The 22,728-nt window shown below is 39.8% G+C and overlaps 1 protein-coding gene across 1 annotated transcript in view; it reads left to right on the top strand.

Annotated features, from left to right (window-relative positions):
• The first annotated feature begins 9,073 nt into the window (after positions 1 to 9,073).
• Positions 9,074 to 22,728, top strand: part of LOC144586977 (protein eyes shut homolog) — a 15,826-nt gene continuing 2,171 nt past the window's right edge. Inside the window, exons 1-2 of the mRNA XM_078386193.1 lie at positions 9,074 to 14,883; positions 20,442 to 22,728. The exon at positions 20,442 to 22,728 is cut by the window's right edge and continues 2,171 nt beyond it. Of these exons, the coding sequence (XP_078242319.1) occupies positions 14,124 to 14,883; positions 20,442 to 20,599 (918 nt within the window). The 5' untranslated portion in view covers positions 9,074 to 14,123 and the 3' untranslated portion in view covers positions 20,600 to 22,728. The remainder of the gene's footprint in view (positions 14,884 to 20,441) is intronic.

A 22,728-nucleotide genomic window follows, 5' to 3' on the forward strand; every position in this document is an offset into this window, starting at 1 on the left:
AAAATATCAAGTATGTTGAGGCTTGCTCTGTGAGTGGCAATGCTGAAAAATAGATTTTTTTTCCTTACATAATGAAAGGGAAACGCGCTGCCATGGATCACCGAGACATGAAATGTCACCTTTGAAGCCGATGCTCCGTGTTTCCGCAAGGTACAGAAAACTTTGAGATGCAGGACACAGCGGAGAAATATGCTGGTGCTGCTTATGCTGAAAGATCATCACACTAGATTCGAATAAAGTTATGCAAGATTTAGAATATTAAAAGTCATCACCCAGCCAATACTTTCTCAGAACTTTCGCTGTCACTTTTATAATCTGATCAGCACTTACCTAGCTGTAGGAACATATAATCTGGTTAGCTGCCTTTTGAGCTTCTCAAAATGCAAGGATATTGTGAATTAGTTCATAAATGAGAAAAAGGATGTGTTTTTTCTCTCTCTTAAGAAAAAGTATAAAGTTCACTTGAGTATATTATTTCATTGAAAGGGATTTAAAATCTGAGCCATGTCAATTTCATTATTCTGTGCAGTTAATTATAATGAAAAACCAACTATTTGTGGACAGATATTGAAAACCTATAAATAAACATGTACATAACAACAAAAGCTAAAAGATTGGACAAGTAGCAAAGGTGAATAAGAAGATCACAATCTAGCCACAGTTCAATAAATTGGATTTCTATTTGTTTAAACTGGAGGGTTAAACAAAACCTTGGCTCTCTGTTTGAAATCAATAGAAATTAAAAGTGCATTAACTAATCATATTCCAATGGGTGGGTGGAGGAAACAGAGTAAGAGTTTTGACATAGTTTAATTAACTTATGATTTGTCTGTACATAAATAGAGACTAGGGTTGTGCAGGTGGAAAATGTTCATTTTCATTTTATTTTGAGGTCTTCCATATGTCTCCTCTTCCATTTGGGTTTTTATGGGTTTCAGGTCTTTCAGTAAGCCCATAAGGATCCAGGTTTTTTTTTGGGGGGGGGGGTTACTTCCATTTCATTATTCCCATCCTAGTTTCTGGTGGTAGAACGAGTTAAGCCTTAATAGGGCAAGTTGGTGAGCAAGCAGCAGAATGGATGAGAGAAAGCAAGGGACAAGAAAGATCAGGGCTGGCAGAGATTACATTTTTTCTACTGAAACATAAGAAATCTGTAAGATTTTGGTAACCGGTCTTGTAAATTCTCATTTCTTACAGATTTAAAGGATTCTCTTATGGGAAGCAATGGAAGACACCAAAAATATTTTAAAGGGACCAATTTCAGAATGTTACCATTTGGAAGAGTCCAAAAATGCCATCCCTAGTAGATACTCCATAGAAATACCTTTTCGGTTTTTTGAAAAGCCGTATTCCAGATAGAGAGAAACAGACAGACAGATGAAGGACAAATAGATATTACCTTTGAAAAAGAAGATGGGAAAAAGGAAGGAAATAATTTTCAAATTAAAGACAGCTTTCATGTCTGTGCTGTAGATTCTTATTGATTTCCATCCTCAAGTGTTGGACAGATCAAGATATAGATACCAAGTAGAGAAACGTTTGTTCTTCAGGTATATTCAGAATGGTCATTTTGACCACACTATGCTCCTGATCCTAGAGTGCAAGGGTGGGAGACATGTGGCCCTCTGGGTCTCAGATGACACATCCTTGACTTTTGTTCCTATGGGATTTGAAGTCCAACTTCTAGAATGTCACAGATAAGCTCACACCATCCTTAGAAAAGCATAGGTAAGAAGAATGAAATAGATTTTGCCAGTCATCCACTTCCTCTTCCTTTTTTTGAACCATATTTTTATTTTACTATGTTGTATAAAAAGAGAAAAAAGGTGTTGATGCAAACATGTAATCTCAAATTCCCAATACCACTTTGAAGACCTAGTTGGTATAATGTTAAGAAAAGACACAACTATGCAGTGTGAAATCTGATTTTTAGGGGAATGTAAATAGGGAATGTTTAATTTTTGAAAAGGCTTATTAATTGTCTTCATTGACAGGATTTTGGCTTGGTGTTAAAAATGTGACTGAATTTGCAGAAGCATCTATATCCAATAAATAATTTTTTAAAAACCCAGAAAATGACTAAAATAAAATACAAGACAAAACAAGACAAACCATTTATTGGAATAAAGAGAATAAAACATAACTCATCTGGTTCATTAAATGCCCCACAAATAAAATACAACAAATTAAGCATAACAAAAAGAGACTAATAGCATAATACAAAGCAGGGTGAACCTGGTTTCAAAATGCCTGGGCAAACAGGCCAACAGGATGATGTTCATTTAGTGCTGGCAAGATGGTGGCCTTGGTTGCGGCCAAGCCTCTTCCACATTGGGGGAGTGCCTGTGCTAAAAGGGCATATTCTTTTCTAACTATACCTTTTTTCATTTCTACTTTTTTAAATTCTTTTCAATGGGGGTAGGATTACGGGGAAGTGGATTTAGAGTTAATGGGGTAGGTATGGATAGAGAAAGGGTAAAATTCCAGAGAGTGATATAGTACATTTACATCAACTTGTAGAATTATATTACAAAGAGATTTTTTGGAAAGAACAGTCTGTTATAAACTCAAAAATTGGAGGATTCTAATTCAAAATATGAATTCTAATTCAAAATATGAATTAGGAGAATTCTAAAAGCATCTCTAGAAACACAAGCTTTCTCCCTACTGAAATAATTTCCCAATGGCTCATGCAGAAAATAGAGAAATTAGAATGTAGCAGTGGTTCTCAAATTTGGAGCCCTAGATATTCCAGCTGTGCCATTCCCAGATTCTCTAGTCAGCACAGCCAGTGTCAGGGATTCTGGGAACTGTAGTCCACGGTCATGTGAATCCTCAAGTTTGGAAACAACAGGGTGGATGTTGCCCTGTTGGTCTGTCCAGCCCAGCATTGTGCTCACGGACTAGGAGCAGTTTTTCATGGTACCAGTCAAGAGATGCGGGGGTTAAACTTGGGGCCATGAGAAATATGGAAAGAATAAAAGTCCTACCGGCAATACTGTAGCCCCATGCTCTCCAGTGCTCTGAGAGATCATTCCACATTCAGCATAAAGATCTAACAGGAAGTTATTTGTTTGGCTTAATGTTTTCACAAAGTCTTTTACTTCCAGAGTTGCAAAACCCGGCCTGATCAAGGCATATTGTTTTAGACGGGTTTGTAAGTGTGTGTGCCCTGCTCAAGAAACTCACCCTTTTGGAACTTTAGGCTAAATGTGCAAAGATCTCAAAGAGTATTTGACCATGTAAGGATATTGGGCAAATGTTTATGTGCTATGCTCAGTTTTAACCCTCACATATTTCAAGTGGACATCTGTACAGGGTTAATATTTCATGAGAGTTGACTCCCATCAGATGAGTACATTCAAGGTGTGCCTAGGCTGCCCTTCAGCAAAATTGCTTCCAGCTTGGTGCTTAGGACTGCGGCCCAATTACCCAATGCTCTCATTTTTTTCCAAAGCAGACTTTTTACTGACAGAGGCTTCAGAGAGATGGCCACATCTCTCTGAAGATGTGCACATAAACACAAAGAGACATGTGCATGCTGTCTCACATGCAAGGAAACAGCTCAGCTACAGCATGTTGGAGGGAAACTAGACAAAATGCTGATTGTGTATTTAAACACTGTTCCTTCATGTAGTGAAAGGCATATGACTGTAAAAACAGAGGTATGATTAATCACTGGAAGGCTAAGTGGTGGTGTTTCTTGTTTTAGGTTTGTTTGTTTTTGGCAAGTGTGAAAGAAAAACACTGTAGGAGGAAATATTTTTTTGTGTTTACCCTTGGTATAAGTATTTCAGCTCCTTGTGCCTGCTCCTTTTTTTTTCAAACACACCACTCATAATTTGGGGGGGACAGAATTTCTTTGAAGGACTTGGTACTATTAAAGTGACTCCTTTTAATGACATGTTTTATTTGGAAGTATAACATACAAGTTTCCCACTTCTAAAACAATCATGCCACATACTCAGAGGATAGTAAAATGTTATCTCTAATCCCAACAGCTTACTTTTGTTACAGTTTCTTTTCAAGGTCCTGATATGAAAAGAAATATATCTTCTTGTTGACCAACCAATCATCCCACACCACCTGATTTTGTGTTCCTACGCAGAGAGCAGGCTCCCTGTAGTGTTTCTACCCTGCCACCGGACTCTTTTATCACGTTACGCTAGGTTTTATTATTTCACATTTAAAAAATGAGCCTCGGGCTCCATAAGAACACTGCTCTCATTTAATGGTTGAGCTGCAGGTGCTCAAAAACCATGCTGGGCAAAGTTCAGCATTAAAACTGTCCGCCAGTATGTTAGATGTGTTGGGACTCTGTGGGGAAGATTTACTGGGTTTATATACACACATGTTTCTTGCTATTGAAAAAGCAGAATCTTTATTCCTTCCTCCCTTCCTTCCTCCCTTCCTCCCTTCCTTCCTTGTCAGGTGAGGTGTGCTAGAAAAAAATCCAGTTATATTGGCAATAATGAGGCCTGTTTATCACGGTAAACATGATATGTGACATACACTGTGTGACTGTAAGGAAGTCTAAGGCCTCTGTGGCCTAGAGCACAACAAGCTGAGTATTTTCTGCAATGCTTGTCAGAACAAATGCTGTTTTTATTTTTATGACAGGCCAAATGCTTTGGCTGAGCTCCATTTATCAGACCCAGCTAGAACAGACCCATTGAAATACATTTTAACTGGTAAAGCCACACTTCTGAAAACCGCATTGATTCAGTGGGTGCATTTTAGTGGGGTCTGCCAATTGGATTCTGGCCCTCATAATTTGGAGAATCCCATCTAAGCCAGGTCAAGTGGGGATACCATTATCAATTAGAGCAGAGATGGGCAAGCGTGGCCCATCTGTGTATGTTCCTCTTGTTGGCCTCCCCCCCCCCTTTGTTGGGGAGAGGAAGGAAAGAAGGGAGCCAGGAAGGAAGGAAATGAGAGAATGGATGTAGGTGAAATAACATTTTGCCTAGCTTTGAAACCAGGTACAGAGAGAGATGTTGCTTCTGAGTGGGTGCCTGTTGGAGGAGCCAGGCTGGGAAATGGTGAACACCCATCTGGCCAAAAACCGAACTGGCACAAACCGCCAAACCGGCATTTTGCACCCATCTCTATACGTCACCCATTAGAATATTGCACTGGCAACAGCAGTTCCCTAAACTTAAAACAGGCAATAGACCTCAGGATGCTAGGTCAGAACAAAAATTGTTTCCAAGAATGTCACTTAACAAATTCAGAAACCCTTTTAAATCCGAGCCGGTGGGTAATAGAGATATAACGTTTTGCAAGTACATCTTTTAGATGCTGCCTGGCTAAATTTGTCGCTCTATGGACACTTTGTAAAGGCAAGACTAACTAGAAAAGAAGACTAGGCTATGGAAACTTGAAGTGAGCAGGAAAAGAGGAAGACCAAATATGAAATGGATTAATTCAATAAAGGATACCATGCCCAGGACCTGAGCAGGGTTCTCAAAGCTAAGGTTCTTTAAAATAATAATTGTGTGCCATCAAACCACTTCTGACTTATGGAAACCCTTCCTAGGATTTCTATGTACTGAATACTCAGGAGTAGTTTACCTTCCTTTCTTCTGAGAGTGCCCTTGGACTCTGCAAGGCTATGCAGGCTGGCAGTACTCATGGAAGGGACACTGGGAACTCCCAGTCTCTGGCTCCAAAGACAACTCCCTAACTCGCTGAGCTGTCCAACCAGCTCAATCAGATATTTGGGAAGTCACTGATTCATAGGGTCACCATCAGTTGGGAGCAAATGGCTGGCAAATAATAACAAAATTTAACCCAAGCAAACAGCCACAACTACAATCACAAACAACCACCATAACAATATGCCATGCAGTCAATTTTGACTTGCAACAACCTTTTCTAGGGTTTTCTGGATTTGGAGTACTCAGAAGTTGCTTTCAATTCCCTTCTTCTGGGGGAAACTCTGGGACAGTGCAGTTTGCCCAAGGTTACTCATTCTGGCTTTTCTCCACAGAGGCTCAATGAGGAATTGCGCTCCCAGCCTCTGGCTCCACAGTTTGGTCCTCAACTCAGTGAGCTATCCAGCCAGAAAACTAAACAATAGAGCATGTTTAAATTTAAGCCCACATATGCCATAAGGACCTATGCTATACTTGACCAGGCTGTTGTCTAGTTAGTCCAGTATTATTTTGAGTTACAGTAGTTTTCAAAAAGATATTACTTTATTTTTTATTTTAACCTGGAGATGCCAAGAATTGAACATGGACCTTTCTTAATGCAAGCCGTGTGCTCCATCACCAACTAAAGTGGTGCATACAATGAAGTACCTTGATTTTTGAATTTGTATTACAGTTTTAGAATACGATTTGAAATAATGTAAATCTAATGCCTGACCTAGTTTTCTTGCATTGGGAAATGTGATAATAATCGTAGATCTGCAGTGCTGGAAGGGACCCTATGGATCATTGAGTCCAGCTCCTGTCAAAGAGGCACAGTGGGGAATCAAACTCTCAACCTCCATCTCTGCAGCCAGGTGCCTAAACCACCGAGCTATTAGTCAATGTGCAGAAGCCAATCAGGATGATACATTTTAGGGGCCAGCCTATTTTCCTTCAGGGCTTACTTCTCAGGAAGAAAGCTTCAAAGATCTGGCTTCAACTGCAGAAGAATTCTTGGGTTTCCAAAATCTGACTGATATCCTATGTAGTAAAGCCTTGCATTTGAATTGGAAATCTGCATCTGCTTTACATAAATTGACTCTGCTCTATGTACAACAAACAGCAAGAAATGGTAAAGAGAGTGATTTAAAACAGTGCTAAGCTCACTTCACTCAGGCAAAGAGAATTATTAAGGCTCTAGTGTTTTAATTCAAGATCAAATATCCTAACAAGCACAAATGTTGTGCTTTAAATTGGATTTCACAGATGGAAAAGTAGCTGTATTGCTATTGTGAGATGTAGGAATATAAAAAGATCATTCAACCAAACAGAAGTAATTGTAACTATCTTAAGATCATATTTAAACCCCATAGAGGATTGAGGATATTGCTTTGTACAATGCAAAGCAACTGATGAAATGCATTAAACAAAAACAGTTTATGAATAAAAAATTGCTCAAAAGCGGTTTAGAGTACAACTAGTGCCCCTATATAGAGATGCAAGACAAAATCAGCCTACGCAAGGAAGCTTGTAAAGGCTTCTGGAAATATTTCAGTTTTTAATTGAATAGCATGAATTACCTAATTGAAAGGCTGCCTTCACAGGGAGGTTGAAACATGAAGGGTATAAATCTCCACTGAAGTAAATATGGGATCAAATGCTAGTCTTTTCATGGGGATTTTGGCATGGTGACTTTCTGCACTTTAGTATCATAAAGCACCTTTCACCCTAAGGTGTGCTACAGAAACAAGGCTCCCATAGAAACTTCTGCTTACTATATGCACCAGTAGGTTGGGGCGAATAATGCAAGTGAGGGAAAGAAGGAAATATCTTCATCTTGCCGAGTGTCTACCACTTCCCAATAAACTCTGTGATTTGAAATGGTTTGTGACATTACACATGGATTTGGTGCTTCCTGGTCAGTTATCCAGGCCTGGTACAAATTTGTAACAGAAACTGGGAAAGGAAAGAATGTGTGCATGAGAGCGTGTATAGGCATACATGTGTTTACATATGCCTATCTGTAAGGGAAGGAAGGGTAGGGATAGAAATACAGAGAGGGTTATAATGCAACTTTGTTAGGGGTTGGCCACACAGCTCAATTGGAGTGGGTTAGAACAGGTTAAATAGGGTTACTTAATGTCACAGAATGCCTTTTGGTGTGATCTTTGCATCCACATGGCATACAAGCAACCCTATTTGGTCCACCTCACATAGAAAACAAACAAACAAAATCCTTCCCTTTGTCCTCTCATACCTCCTCCTCCTCTTTCTGGGAGAAAGCTTTCATCAAAAAAAATATGAAATGCATACTGCATCAGCACTGTCCTGATCAGCTTTAAAAATTTTTGTTGCTTCCTTCCTTTCTCCCTCCACAGAGAAGCAAAATAAGTTTTTAATCACCCAGTACTGCACAGTAGCAACAGTATCTTCACAAGCCACTTAGTAATATTGGGAAAGGGAAAGTGGAAGAGACCTTTTGTGGAAGTGGAAGAGCTCCATTTTGATTGAATCTCAGCAATCACATGTGAGGGAAATGAACCAAAAATGGAGTAGCCCTACCCAGGCCTTAAAAACAGTAACTTCTGACAAGGATCTAGAAAGGTGTGGGTACGAATGCTCTAGAGATGGGCTAGTTCGCACTGATGCTTATGTTGTCTGGTCATTGGCAAGAGTAGGGGTCTCTTACCTTTTTATCCAGCCCGGTCCAGTATTCTGGGGGTCCATGGCTGCCTAGAATGGATGGTAGTGCATCTAGGACCTTTCCCACCCCACCCCCGCCTTCCCTAACAGCGCCTAGCAACAGGATTGGTCTCCCGCTCATCCCCTGCCCTAATGCACACACTTACTCTCAGCATATCCGCCACAGGGAAACAACAAAGCTCTTGCTCTTCCCCAGGCATCTCTCTCTCTCTCTGGCTTAAAAGGATGCTTCTTATTGGGTGGTGATGGGATGGGGAAAAGATACAGACCCTGAGAGGGATGTGTTTTTTCCCCTCGGCCCTCGAAAATGTTTAAAATATATGATGTGGCCCTCATACTGAAAGTTTGGAGACCCCTGAGCAAGAGGACAAATCAATCCATTTCCACAGCAGACCAAACAGCAAGACAAATATCTGTGTAGTCATACCTTTAATCTCTTTCAACAACAACAAAAGCAAGCAAGGAATAGTGGTGTTTTTAAGACTTATAGATTTATTTCAATGTGCGCTTTCATGAATTACAATCTCTTTCTGACACAGATGGCATTTCTGTGTCTGAAAAAGTGGATTGTAATGTATGAAAGCTTGGGCTGAAATAAATCAGTCTGAATGGTCACGCCGATAGAGGGACCAGAGAGATCCAATCATCGTGGCGGGGCTTTGGCAACTTGCCCGGATTAACGCGTGACGTCAGGTGGCCAGATGCAAGGACGGCTAAGGGGCTGGACAGGTCAGAGGGCATTTAAAGGGGGTCCCCCCCTTTGTTCTTCAGCAGCCATTGCTGAACTGGCAACCCACCCGCCCGCCCTATTTACTAGTGTGAGATTAGCTGGTCGCCCTATTGGGGGCCGGATAGGAATTTTTGACCCGCCACCCAATTGGCCAATGGAGGTGGGGATTTTTCGCCTATCCCACACTGGACTAGGAGCGTTGGCCTAACGAAGGTGGTAGCATTTGGTCACACAGGGCGGGTAGTGCGGATTCAAAGGTACTGTATATTGTTTTATGGGGTAGTGGCAACAAATTCCAGCGCATCTGGACCAGTAGCATGCCCGGGTAGGCAACCGTGGTGCTGGAAGGTAAAGATGCGCTGGGGACGCTACCGGACCCGCGAAAGGTACAGAGAGAACAAAGGGGTCCGGGGAAATTCGGAGACCGTCAGTTATTCCATGTTGATAACGAAGGGAATAACTGAGGCCTGAGCCCAGCCTCGCAGCTGGGCAAGAGCCAAACTATTACCCAATGAGAATTTGAATCCGCACTACACCAGGACCCCCCTTTTTCCTCAGAGGATTAGCATGTTCATGGAATACGAATGAATATTAATAAAGTGTGGCCCATGTTTAACCCATATACCTGGTCTCGCGTGGTTATTCCGGGATAAGTTGGCAAAGGTGCTCCAATTCTTCAGTATTAGCCAGGCCATTTTCAGAGTCTCTTTGTCTTTTAGGGTGCAATCTCTTTTATATCCATCTCCCTCATGTACCTCCTTACTTCTGAGGAGACATGTATAGGGCTGCAGTAGGAAATACTGTTTAAAAAGAAAAAAAGAAGTCACTTAATGCCAAAGGTGGCCCACAGCATGGAAAGGAATGTTGTAGCATTCCCAACAAGAGAAGGGGAAGAGTGTGAGTCTTTTTGCACAATTTAAGCAAAACCTTGCAAATAGTGCTGTCGTGAAAATAATGTCAATTTTACAGGACGATCATGGACGTTGCTTAGTTGTGAGTGCATTTAAGGAAGTGGGGGTGCATCTTTTTTTCTTTTCTTTTTTATGACCAGGAGCTCATTCAACAAAGAATTTATTAACCTTCTCCACATCCTTCATTCAGTGTCAATGGATTGTCAGGTCCATGTGTGAAAATAGAAACCAGCTGTTGGAAGAAAGAATACTCACTGCATTTGAGAGCCACTTGTCAAGCCCTGCAAGATTCCTTTCCCCCAGCCAAGAGTAAGATAAAGAACTCTTCACCTCCTCTGAAAATTTCTGATATTGTGCAAAATGTCTCTAATGTCCTTTCCCTTTGAAATAAATCACATCTGCCAATGGTATGCACACACACATGCACATGCTCTCTCTCTCTCTCTCTCTCTCACACACACACACACACACACACACACACACACACAGAGAGACAGACAGACAGACAGACAGACAGACAGACAGACAGAGAGATTATTAAGAAAGTTCCAAACATTCTCAAACTAATTCTCGAAAAAAGCAACAATCCTCCCAGTTTGAATTATTCTCCTAATTCACAGTGTTCACAAGTGATTGAATTGTGTCATTTTGTGGGGAAACAGGCAATTTTGCACTAAAAGTATGTTCAAGAACTGTACCAAGAGCTTCAGGAAATTCTTCATTGTCCTTATGTTGGATAGCTCAGTGGTTTAGGTCTCTGGTTATGGAGCCAGAGGTTGGGAGTTCAATTCCCCCATTGTGCCTCCTTGACAAGGGTTGGATTCCATGATCCATAGGGTCCCTTCCAGCTCTGCACTGTTAAGATGATTATGACGATTAGAAGAAGATTGTTGTAGATCCTCATCCTCCACCTGTAGGAGTAAGACAAGTGAATATTTACATGCTGGAAAGGCATTAGTTAATTTGGAGTATAGCATTTATTTTAAAGGTGTTAGTTCCAGAACTCATACAGTAGCCCTAATCCAAAATCAAGTAACAATTGTTTCTGATTGGCAGATGAGGTTTAGCCATGAGGCTGAGCAAGATTAAGTGCAGCTGGGTAGTTTTAGACATGTTTCATGGCAATGGGGCTGTAGCTAGTATATATTGCTTGATTCTTCAATATGTCCCCCCTCTCCTGCAAACGCTTCTTCTGACTGACCTGATTTTATTCTGTGTTCATGGGGCATGCTACAGTTCTCTGGAAATTTTCTTTATTTTGATATGGATGATAGTGACCATTGTTATTGTAGTCCATTTGGCTGAATGGACTGATGTGCTTTCAGAGTGCTGTTCAGTCTCTTTGTTCTCAACTCTTCCCCAACTTTAAAATGAGCTCTTGCAAATATTATTGAAATTATGATGATGATCAACTTGCTTGCACACTCTCAATGCACCTTGAACATGCTATCTCTATCTGGATCAGAACATAACTTGCTCTGAAATATATGTTTGACACTTTTTTTGGAAGGTGTTGTCTGTTGCAAACTTCACAAATGTTGATTCTGACAATTCTAGCAGGATCTCAAACCATGTGGATTGTTTCCATTTTAGATTAACTCTACTTGTTTAATATCTGCTTCTCCTGTTAAAACCATCATGCTGTGTGAAGTCATGAAGATGCACGGAACACCTTGGCTCACAATTTGTTCACCCCCTAGATTACATGGAAATGATCTGAGGAAATCCAACTCTTTCTCACCTGCCCATAAAGCCGCTCTCGAAGAAGGGACTCTGGGTGGGGAATAAGCAAATGAAGGATTGATCCTTTCATGCCACACTGTGTGATTTGCATAATGATGAAATATATAAATGTGGCTCTCTGGAGTTGCAGAAGAAGAACGTAAAAGCCTGAGAGAGAATCAGGAGAAACTCCTGCTGTCAGATAAGGGTGAGGAGGAATATCAGAAGAGAAAAAGGCTGAATCAGCATTGTGGTGGAAGGAAAGAAAGACCAGTGAGAAGAAAACCAACAAAGATGGGAGAGGATGAGACAGGATTGAGGGGGGGAAGAGGGAGGAAATGGGTAGCTGGAGCACTTCTTTAGTCCAGGCAAGAATAAAAAGTGAGTGGGGTGACTAAGGGGTTTCTAACTCAGGCTAAATCCAGGATGGAGGGAGAACAAGAGACACATAAAAGGAAAAGAGTTGAGGCAGAGAAGGGAAAGAGCATGAGGGTGGAATGGGACTTAGCCCTAGGCAAACTGCAGGTACTTATGCTAGGACAGAGCTAAGGCAGTAGTGACTTGACTCATGATTAACCAGGCTTTTTTCCACAGATACAACATGTGACATTCTTGCTGCCAGGATGTTCCTTATTCTGTTCTTCCTACTAGTTGCTCTGTTGCTTCTGATTCCTGTCTCGACAGGAAAAAGAAAATGTGGTTGTCTGATGAGTACCCCAGATGCGAACTTACAGCAAAAAGCTGTTCTTTGTTCTCTTGTGAAGTACATGATGGGTTGGAAAACACACAGCTTCTTCTTTTTCTTTGGCACATGAGAGGCACCATATCTTATTCAGAAATCAGAGCAGATTTGCACGGAGTACAGCAGACACCCACGTGGGCTGCTTAGATGTTCAGCTTGAAAGCAAAGGCAACAGAAGCAGCAGAAGGCAAATCTAATGTGCATTGCTAAGTATTGTTTAATAATATAATGTGTTTCTGAATGGAATAACGCAATCAGCAAAACAAGTGATAACACTGGGACCACAGAGGGGAAATACATTATCATAGAAATTGCTCAGAAGCAGGCATCACAGTGGCAACACAGCAGTTGGTTACAAGAACAGCACACAACAGTTTTCTGGGTCCCTCATAGGCATCCCAGGACAGTGTGTGAGAGAAGCAATTAACACAAAGCAGCTCTCTTTCCTGGGCTCTCCATTTACATTGAGGATTATTGTGTATTTAATTTAAATGCCCATATTATGTTCATTGCATGGGTATATGGTCCTTCTAAGAGTGTTTAAAATTAAATATTGACTTGGAAATTCGGCTGGTCTGAGTTAGTCTCTTGCAGCAGCCTGCTATTTTGTCAAATCATATGTGTAATTTTTCTCAGAAACTCTTTGGTTGTTCCATTAGTTAATAGACTATAAGGCAAGGGGGAAAATACCCATAGAAATGTTGACAGATGAGCTCAGCCTCACCTCTTTCATCTGCTTGCACATAAAATGTAGTTGTTTCTTACAGAAAACACACACACACACACACACACACAAACTCACATGTACCAACATTGAGTATTACTAAGTTTTCTACTGTTACTGTGGGATTGTTTTTAATAGAATTTAACACCAAACTTAGGTCATAAATTATTGTATGTGATATGTAACCACACACCAAAGACCCTTAAATCCAATGAAGGTTTTGAAGGTTTTTTGTATTTCATTTTATTCCATATGTCTGAAAAAGTGGATGTGATCCATGAAAGCTCACATCAAAAGATAATAGTCTTTAAGGTGCCACATGTCTTTGTCTTTGTTTTGTTTTGTTTCTTTAGATTTTGCCTGATATTTTAGTCTACAGTGGTTGTTCTTTGCTATCAATTTGATTGGTAAACTTCTTCCCACCTCTGACATTTGTGGCAAGCCTATTCCTGCTGCTAAAAGCATGTTTAAAGTAGAACAGATACCTTTACTCACAATTTCTGTCTATGGTTATAGTCAGAAGGAAGAAAGTGGAAAAAGAGTCTCTACACAGGCTCACTTGCCTGCTTTTCAGAGAATGCTCAGGAACAAGAGAGAGCACGCAACAAAAAGAATAATATTTCAGGAAAAACCGAAAAGGGCTGCTCCAAATGCCAAGGGCAAGAAGAACTTTACCAGCATGAGTGCTATTTTTCCAAAACATAAAGCCGCCTAGAGTGGTCTTAATTGACTAGATAGGTGGGATATAAATAAAATAAATAAATACATAAATAAATAAGGTTGGGATATGTTTTCTTTTTCTAAATGTTAAGAAATCTGTCTATTTTTCCTAGGGAACGGAGCAGCAACTTTGAAAATAGAGATGCTACTAACAGGACAACACACTTCACACACTTTGAAGGAAACAATTCTATCTTGAAATCACAATGGAGTCAGCTTGGTAGTCTAAGAAACAATGAAGCTGAAGACAGTCATTGTAGTGATAATACTTTCCATTCAGGGCTGCATTGTCAATTGTCAGACATTTTGCAAAAGGAACACAACCTCAGAATGGCAAATGCAACCCAAAGTGCACACGGTGAAGTGGTCCCTGACCCAAAACATCTGCTCTGACTTCTATACCAAGTGCTGGAATGTCGATTCAGAAACGAATGCCATAGAAAATGTACCTCTGCATTATCATCAGATTTGCCCTCTCCAGCTTCAGTTGGGAGACACACTCTTCATTATTTCTGACCCATCTTTCCAGCCACATGGGATGAACTTGGCAAATGTTTCCTCGGAAGGATTTCTTCAGTGCCCTCAACAGACAGATGTCCCTCAGAAGCAGCTGATCTTTGGTTGCAGGTTAAGTGGGATGCACCAGGTGGACCCCAAATGGCTTGGAACTGGTACCCATTACTTTGCAGAAGTCCCAACCCAAGGACCGCTTTTATGTAAGTCAGGACTTCGACTGAACGTCACAGTCAAGCCACACCTTTGCCAGTCGTCCCCAAGTGCCCCTTTTTGCTCTGGACGTGGCAAATGTCTAAGTCATATCTGGGATGAAGTATATAATTGCCACTGTAACCAGCCCTTTTCAGGACAATTCTGCCAAGACTATGATGTGTGTGTCCGAAAACCCTGCTACAACAATGCCTCCTGCATTGGCAAAGGCAAAGAAGGAGAACATGACAATGAGCCCTACAGATGTATATGCCCCCCATTGTTTGCAGGTAGGAGTAAATGTATTTTGGGATCATGCAAGAGATTATATTTGTCACACACGTTGGCCTTGTGTGCATGATATTTTCCAAAGAGTCAGTAGCCAACATGAGGGGGGAAGATGTTAGAAAGGCTCAAGGCATGTTTAGCCTTTAGAAAAGAAGACTGAGGAGAGATAGCATGTTTCAAATGCTTGAAAGGTTGTCATACAGAGGAGGGGCAGGATATGTTCTCAATCATCCCAGAGTGTGGGATACATAATAATGAGCTCAAGATATAGGAAGACAGATTTAGGCTGAATATCAGGAAAAGCTTCTTAACTGTTAGAGCAGTACAACAATGGAACCAATTGTTGGTGGTGAATGCTCTAACATTGGAAGCATTCAAGAGAAAATAGGACAACCATCTGTCAGATCTGCTTTGATTTGAATTCCTGCATTGAGCAGTGGGTTGGGATCAATGGTCTTATAGGAACTTTCCAGCTCCACTATTCTATGATTCTGTGATTCTGTGACTTTGATCCTCCTTCCCCTACCTCAGTCAAGATCACAATTTGGCCACCCCTTCCAGTAGTGAAAGATTATCTCACGCTGTGAAAGCAGGTGAAGAGAGCCAGTTATGACTGGAACTATGGCAAGGCAAAGGGTTAAGTGCTCGCACTCCAGTGATACTATCCTAATCATACTTTCCATCCACACTGCACCATTTCAGCTATTAGTAAAAGAAAACTATACCATGTCAAACAAAGAAAGCCACATCTGCTTTACTCCTTGCTAGTATAAATTGAAGCAAGATGATTAACAACATACTTTGTAAATAACTCCAGTACAATTAGAACCGCATGCACCTTTTGAAAAGTGCGACATAGGATTTATTTAGAAATGAATCGAAAACATGTAGGCAGGCACTGTATGGATTCTCTAAGTGTCTGTTTCAAATGAACTCTGAATGAGTGCTGGGCTTGACCCAGCTTTGTTTAAAAGCTCAGAGAAGGATTCTCATTCACTTCAGTAAGAGCTGCACTAAGAATTTTGAGAACCAGCTGGGTCGCACACAATGCCAGCTATTTAATAGACCGTACTTGCATTATGGGGAAGGCCTAAGCAAATGACATGGAGCAAAAAAAGAAAGTGGCGCGATTAAAACATTAGATGCTGGGTTGGCGATGCAGCTTACAGGTGTGAATGAGAGAACAAAGGCCCTCATAGTGTTAAATTTTTTTCCCTGAAAAGAATTGTTCAAGTGTGAATAACAGTATAGCAACAATTCAAATCACAAGCATAATTATACGGTATTTAGTCCCATATGCTGTAAAAGCACAAGCAATTTATGATTGGTAATTTCCAGTAAGCAGCATGTTTAAGCAGAATTCATCCTAAAACTGTCTGCCTTTCCAGGCAGCTGTTAAATCAAGCTGAAAAATAAATATTAGAAAGTGCCTTCCATTCAAGTAATTTGAAGGTTGTTTTCCCCCTGAATTTAGAACATTTGCCTTCTAAACATTTCAGACATCTTCCTTTAAGAATTCCCTTCCTGGATGAAACTGAGATTCCCTTAGCACCAAGTTCTGTTTCCAAAAGTAGCTAGCCATCTGCTTAAGGGGACACTCACCAGCAAGTCATGTTGGTGAGAACCAATCCCCATTGCACACAATGCATGGCAACTGGAAGTTTCATTCTGCTTATCATTAGCAATGAAAGCTTTTCTGCAACTGATATGCTTTGGCATTGCCCTATTTGCATCATCTTCACAGTGGTGTCATGACTGCTATCTGTCCTCCATGGCTCATCTGATGCGACCTTTCCATCTTAAACCAATGTGGTTACCCTTCCAGCACCAGGCTGGGACTTTTTAATCATCCACTTCATGTCTTGGTAGATTCCACCGACACATAGCCTTACAGTGCAGAAATTATGGGTGGGGTGACTTGTGCATGGAATGATACTGTGGCAGGGTCACCTGAACAGGTATCAATGGTTTCTCTAGAGTTCAACTGTTTGTCAGGAATTGTGTATGTCTTTTTATCCTGGCCAGTACTGGATGAAATGCTAGGACAAAAAAATTAAATAAACAAAAAACTGCATGTCTTTTATTATTATTATTATTATTATTATTATTATTATTATTATTATTATTATTATTATTATTTGGTGAACCATGATACAGTGAAGTAGAAGTGAGATGCTCGATTTAGGAAAGTAACATTTCTGCCAAGGGAAGCACGGGGGCTTCTAGAAGTAACCCATACTACAGCAAGAATGGATAAAAACCCTAACCACTGTTATAACTGTGACCCTGTAACCTGGATTTCTAATTGATATCAACAATATCCCACAGTTCACATTTATATATTTATTTATCAGGTTCTAAAGCTTACGGCTGCCATCTGAGTGAGCATTATTAGTACAATATATACTAAATAACATCTAGGCTACTATTGATAACTATGTAGAACACCTTGAATCTTTATATACTAAGGCTATATTCATTATTATTACATGGGCTTTCAAAGCTCAACCCCAAAATGTATTATTGGTCCCAATGAATAGATGCAGCACTGTAAGGCATCATTCTTTGATAATCCCCAGGATACCCAAACAATGCAAAAATCTCACTAATTAGCCACCAGTTTCAGTAAATGAGGTTGAAAGTCTTAACCTCCAACTGAGAAACAACAAAGCACCAGGAATGGACCTTTTGTGCCCAGAACTTATAAAATCTACCGTTACCTGATGGGCCCCTTTGCTGCCAGTCTTATTCTCATTCTTTGATCAAACAGGATTGCTACCTGAGAGTTGGGGTACATGTGTAATAGTTCCAATATATAAAAAAGGAGATAAAACTGATCCTGCCAATTATCAGCCAATCAACTTATTGTGTGTAATAAGTTCTATGCTAAACATTTCTGTAACAAACTAATGATTAGATCCAAGATGAAAATATGGCAGTAGAGCAAGCAGGATTCATTCAGAGGTGCTCTAATCTAGATCAGCACTTTGTGTTAGCCTACTTTATTGATAAGTATGTTTTTTAAAGGGGGGCATGTTGTATGCACCATATATTGATTTTAAGGTAGCATTTGATTCTATATCTCATGTACATCTATGGGAAAAATTAGCCTCCAGAAGTATAGACAAAAGACTTATCTTTCTAAGTAAATGTCTTTACAAATAAAACCTGGTTGAGGGTACACTGTACCATAAATGGGCATTTAACAGATCCCATGTCATCCACAAGCGGAGTTAAGCAAGATTGTGTTTTATCTCCAGTCTTGTTCAGTTTATATGTGAACAATATTGTCAAGCATTTGACATATCCAGTGTTTCATGCCTCTAAACTGACAACTAAATCCATTTCAGTTCTGCTATACACAGATGATGCAGTACTACTATCTCAAACCAAAGTGGGTTTGAGAAGACAATTCAGGGCATTTCCCAACTACCGCCAGAAGGAACGCTTAGAAGTGAATTACAGCAAGAAAAAAGTAATGGTATTTCCAAAACATTTCAGACTTGGATGGGTGACCTATCAAACAGGTTAGAGTCTTCAAATATCTAGGCATGATCTTTCAGAATCAGGAACGACAGCTCAACAAGATTATGTTGCATGGACTAAGCAAATGACTAAGCAAGAAATGCAATTTAAACCAGGCATTTTCTTATTGGGATTGATACCAAATAATATAAACAAGCAAAGCTATTATATAATATCACATGTCCTGACAGCAGCTAGATTAGCATGGGCACAGGTATGGAAAGAGGGAGACCCGCCAAAAGATGAATTGATTATCAAAAAAAAAAAAAAATTAGAGTGTGCAGAAATGGACAGACTAACAAAAAGACTAAAAGGGCAAGAAAAATCAATTTACTATGAAAGCTGAAACTTATTCTATGAATGGTGGAAAACAAAAACTCCGTAATAAATAGAAAGTAAATGACTAAAATGAATCATAAGGAGAAGATATTGCTGAACGAAATGTATATTATACAAGAAGGCTTGTAGGATAAGCTTTACAGTATGTATTGTTTTTAGATAGAGATATATGCATATACATATACATACACACACATACATACATACATAAATACACTTCATACACACGCACGCGCACGTGCACACACACACACACACACACACACACACACACACACACACACACACACACACACACACACACACACACACACACACACACACTATAAACATTCTGAGACAGTTTTTTCTACACTCAAGGCCACAATTTCATACCAGCAGCACTGGCAGTTTACAGAGCCAACCTACTAGCTCAGATGCTGTATGGGATTCCAATCTGGGCCAATACAAATTTAAAATCATTAGAAATTGAGCAGTTTCTCAAGCAAATATTTGCTGTACATGGCTAGATTCCAAATGCCTCTCTGAGGTTGGAAAGTGGCCTTCCCTCAGTGGATACACAGGCCTGGCTCAGGACATTTAATTTCTGGTTAAATCTCAATCTAGTTTCCTCCTGTCTGCTCTCCCTTGTTATGGAGGACTCTCATGAGAGTACATGGATGAAAGGTTTCAAATCCAAATTTCATAGTTTTGGATTGTCACCTGATCTCTTATTGACCACTGGGTACAGCTAGGCGAGAAATTTATTAGAGCAGCAATATACGATACTGAACATCAAAATAATGTCTTTGCCACCAATAAATCATTTCCTAGGTGCTCCATGATAAGTCATCCAGAAACAATATCACAATATCTGCATGTGCTAACAGCTCCGAAATACAGAAGGACCTTTTCATGTGCACAACTTAACATCATGCCTTCAGCACTACTCGAGGGTTGTTTCAAAGAAATCCCATTGCAAAATCACACATGCTCATGTGGTGAATGGGTTGAAATGTTTGCCCATGTGCTGTTGCTTTGTTCTTTTTATAGAGAGATGTGCAAAGAGCTAATTTGCCCCTTGTTAGCTAAGAAACCAGGTTGTTCATCTGATTACTCCTTGCAGACCAAGATAATTAGGTGAGGGTATAGTCAGCTAAATTTTTAGCAGCAGCAATTAAAATTAGGCCAATTATGATTTTAAAACAAGAATCTTTTATAGATCTACTTGTCCAATTTTGGCACACACATACTGTATGTATCTGATGTATATGCATTTATTATCTTGATTTTAATATGTTGATTTCATATCTTTGTAAATTTAAAATTTATCTTGCTGAGGCCTATGGCTAGCACAAATAAAATGCTATCTATACACTTCACTTAAGTCAATCACTTGGCCATGCGGGAAAAGTGAAACAGTGCATAGATGACCCACAGTACAAATGGAGGGGAAAACCTCAAAAGCAAAATTAGAATGCACTCTTCCTGCTGGTTTTTTTGGCTATAAATTGCCCCTGCATGAACACACCTCTGAATACGATAGCAGCCATACTGATTCAGATAATGTGCTGAAGAGGCATTACAAATACTTACTTGCTTACTCAAAGTAATGCTCATCATCTGCCTATTCATTCTTACTCATTTTTTAAAAAACACCCCCTTCCATTCATTTCTCTGTTTTCTCCTTTCTTGTTTCTTTCTTTTTCCTTCCCAGGGAAAAACTGTTCAGAAATAATTGGTCAATGCCAGCCACACAGCTGCCAGAATGGCAACTGCACCGACGTGTCTCCAAACACATATAGATGTCAGTGTGATAAAGATTTCACAGGTAAGACAGGCATTTGTTCTCACATTAAAAGTATATGGATTTGAGGGGCTCTCCATTGATATTTCACAAGGCAAGCCCTTCTGCATGCTCAGCTTTAACACGGTATGAAAAAAAGATCTGTATTCCACTTGCAGCCATAAGTCTACTACTTGTGTTCTTCATTTCTGTGTTTTCCATTTCTCAGAGTGGCATTTTTTCTTTTTTTTTAAAAAAAAAATTTGTATATTTATTTATCTTTGCCTTAATATTGCCTGTTAATGAAGTAATATGCCTTCTTATTCATTGTTCATAATTTTAAGATACAGTGGTGCCCCGCAAGACTATGTTAATTTGTTTGGCGAAAATTGCTGTTTTGAGAAAACATCGTCTTGCAAAATGCGGTTTCCCCATTGGAATGCATTGAAATCCATTTAATGCATTCCAATGGGGAAAATTGTTGTCTCGTGAAAATCACCCATAAACTGTTTTGTGAAGTGTGGATCAGCTGTCAAAATCGCTGTCTTGTGAAAAAAGGTCCCGAAAACCCCCTTTTTGTGAGTTGCGGACCTAGCTGTCAAAATCGTCATCTTGCGAAAAAACGGTCCCAAAAAACCCTGTCTTGCGAAGCATGGACTGAAACATCGTCCAGCAAATATCACCCATAGAAAACACCATTTTGCGAAGCACTATAGCGATCGCAAAAACTCATCGTCTAGCAAATATACCGTTTTGCGAGGTAATCATCTAGTGAGGCACCACTTTTGAATGATGTTAACCACAGTTATATACTCATTGTTTTCACCTTTAAATATTATCTTTCATTGTTATAAACCACTTTAGGTCCTTTTCAAGGAGAAAGGTGGGGTGCAAATATTTTAAGTGAATAAATAAAATAAACATAAGCCCCACCATGTTCAGTGGGTCTGTGCAACAACTTATAAAATTGGATGCAAAACATCGACTTACTTGTATATCTTGGAAAAGCTTGGGATCTTATTTTATGGGGAATAAATATGATGCCACGCTGATGTCATCCATAACCGAGTGGTGGTAGGATGATGCTCTAGGACACAGGGCACCATCCTACAACTACACAGTTATATTGCAGATGCCTTCAGCATGGCCTTGCATTCATTTTTCTTTTGAGTAGTTTTCCATGCTGTGTGCCTACAATGTTTTAAGTATACATGAAATAATTGCAAAGTGAATGGTGGCAAATGCATGTTGATGTATTACTACACTGGTCAGAGAGATGTGATTAATTGCAGACTGTGCTAAATGAACACTCAGTGGCAAGTCCACGTTTGCCTGTAAATGAAGTGTGAAATGAGCCTCAGTCAGCAGCATTCACTGACGTCAGATAAGACTTAATATAATGACATAGGTATTAACTGAATGGCTTGAAAAAGGGGAAGGGGTCAGATTATTTGCTTTCTTTCCCAGGCTGAAAGTAAAAACAATGAAAAGTGTTTCCCTGTGTGCTGTAAGCAGGGATAATTGAGGAATCGTAGCTTAGCAAATTTTGATGTGAGTTGACATAATCTGCATGTGCTACGGTAATGTAGAAGCTGGAATTTGTTTCAAAGTTTCAATGAGTTCTTCGCCCAAATGAAAATATATAAAAGCTAGAGATTGAGGACAATTCCATTGGGTGTATATTTTCATGTGCGATTACCCAGTTCATGCCTCATAGAAGTAAACATGGGACACAATTTGTAATCAGAAGTCCATTCAGCTTTACGTCCATTATGTGATTTTCTAGACAAAACAGAATTGTTCAGAAAGGACATATGCTTGAAAATATGATTGCCCATGATTGTAAAATGCACACACAAAAATGCATCCAGTATACATGGAAATGCATACAAATTTCCACAGCAGGAATGAGGCTGCTAACTCAACTTAAACCTGAGCTGGAATAATCTAAGTATGTGTTTATTAACATTTCAAAAGATCTTCCAAAACACATGCTAACATTCTGTATCCAATAATCAATTTCCTTTCTAGTCTTCATAGATGGGGAATCATTATTAACATTTTAATAAAACAATGCCTAAAATTCTTTGCTTCAATTAGGCTGGCCTAAGGGAAATAATGGAACCTGAAGGGGCTACTTGCCACTAATGAAAGAGTCCTCACTTTGCTTCTTTAGTGCTTAAACATAATTAATCACACCAGAGTTGAGTGGCTTTGT

Source organism: Pogona vitticeps, chromosome 1 (assembly GCF_051106095.1).
Source record: "Pogona vitticeps strain Pit_001003342236 chromosome 1, PviZW2.1, whole genome shotgun sequence".
NCBI lineage: Eukaryota > Metazoa > Chordata > Lepidosauria > Squamata > Agamidae > Pogona > Pogona vitticeps.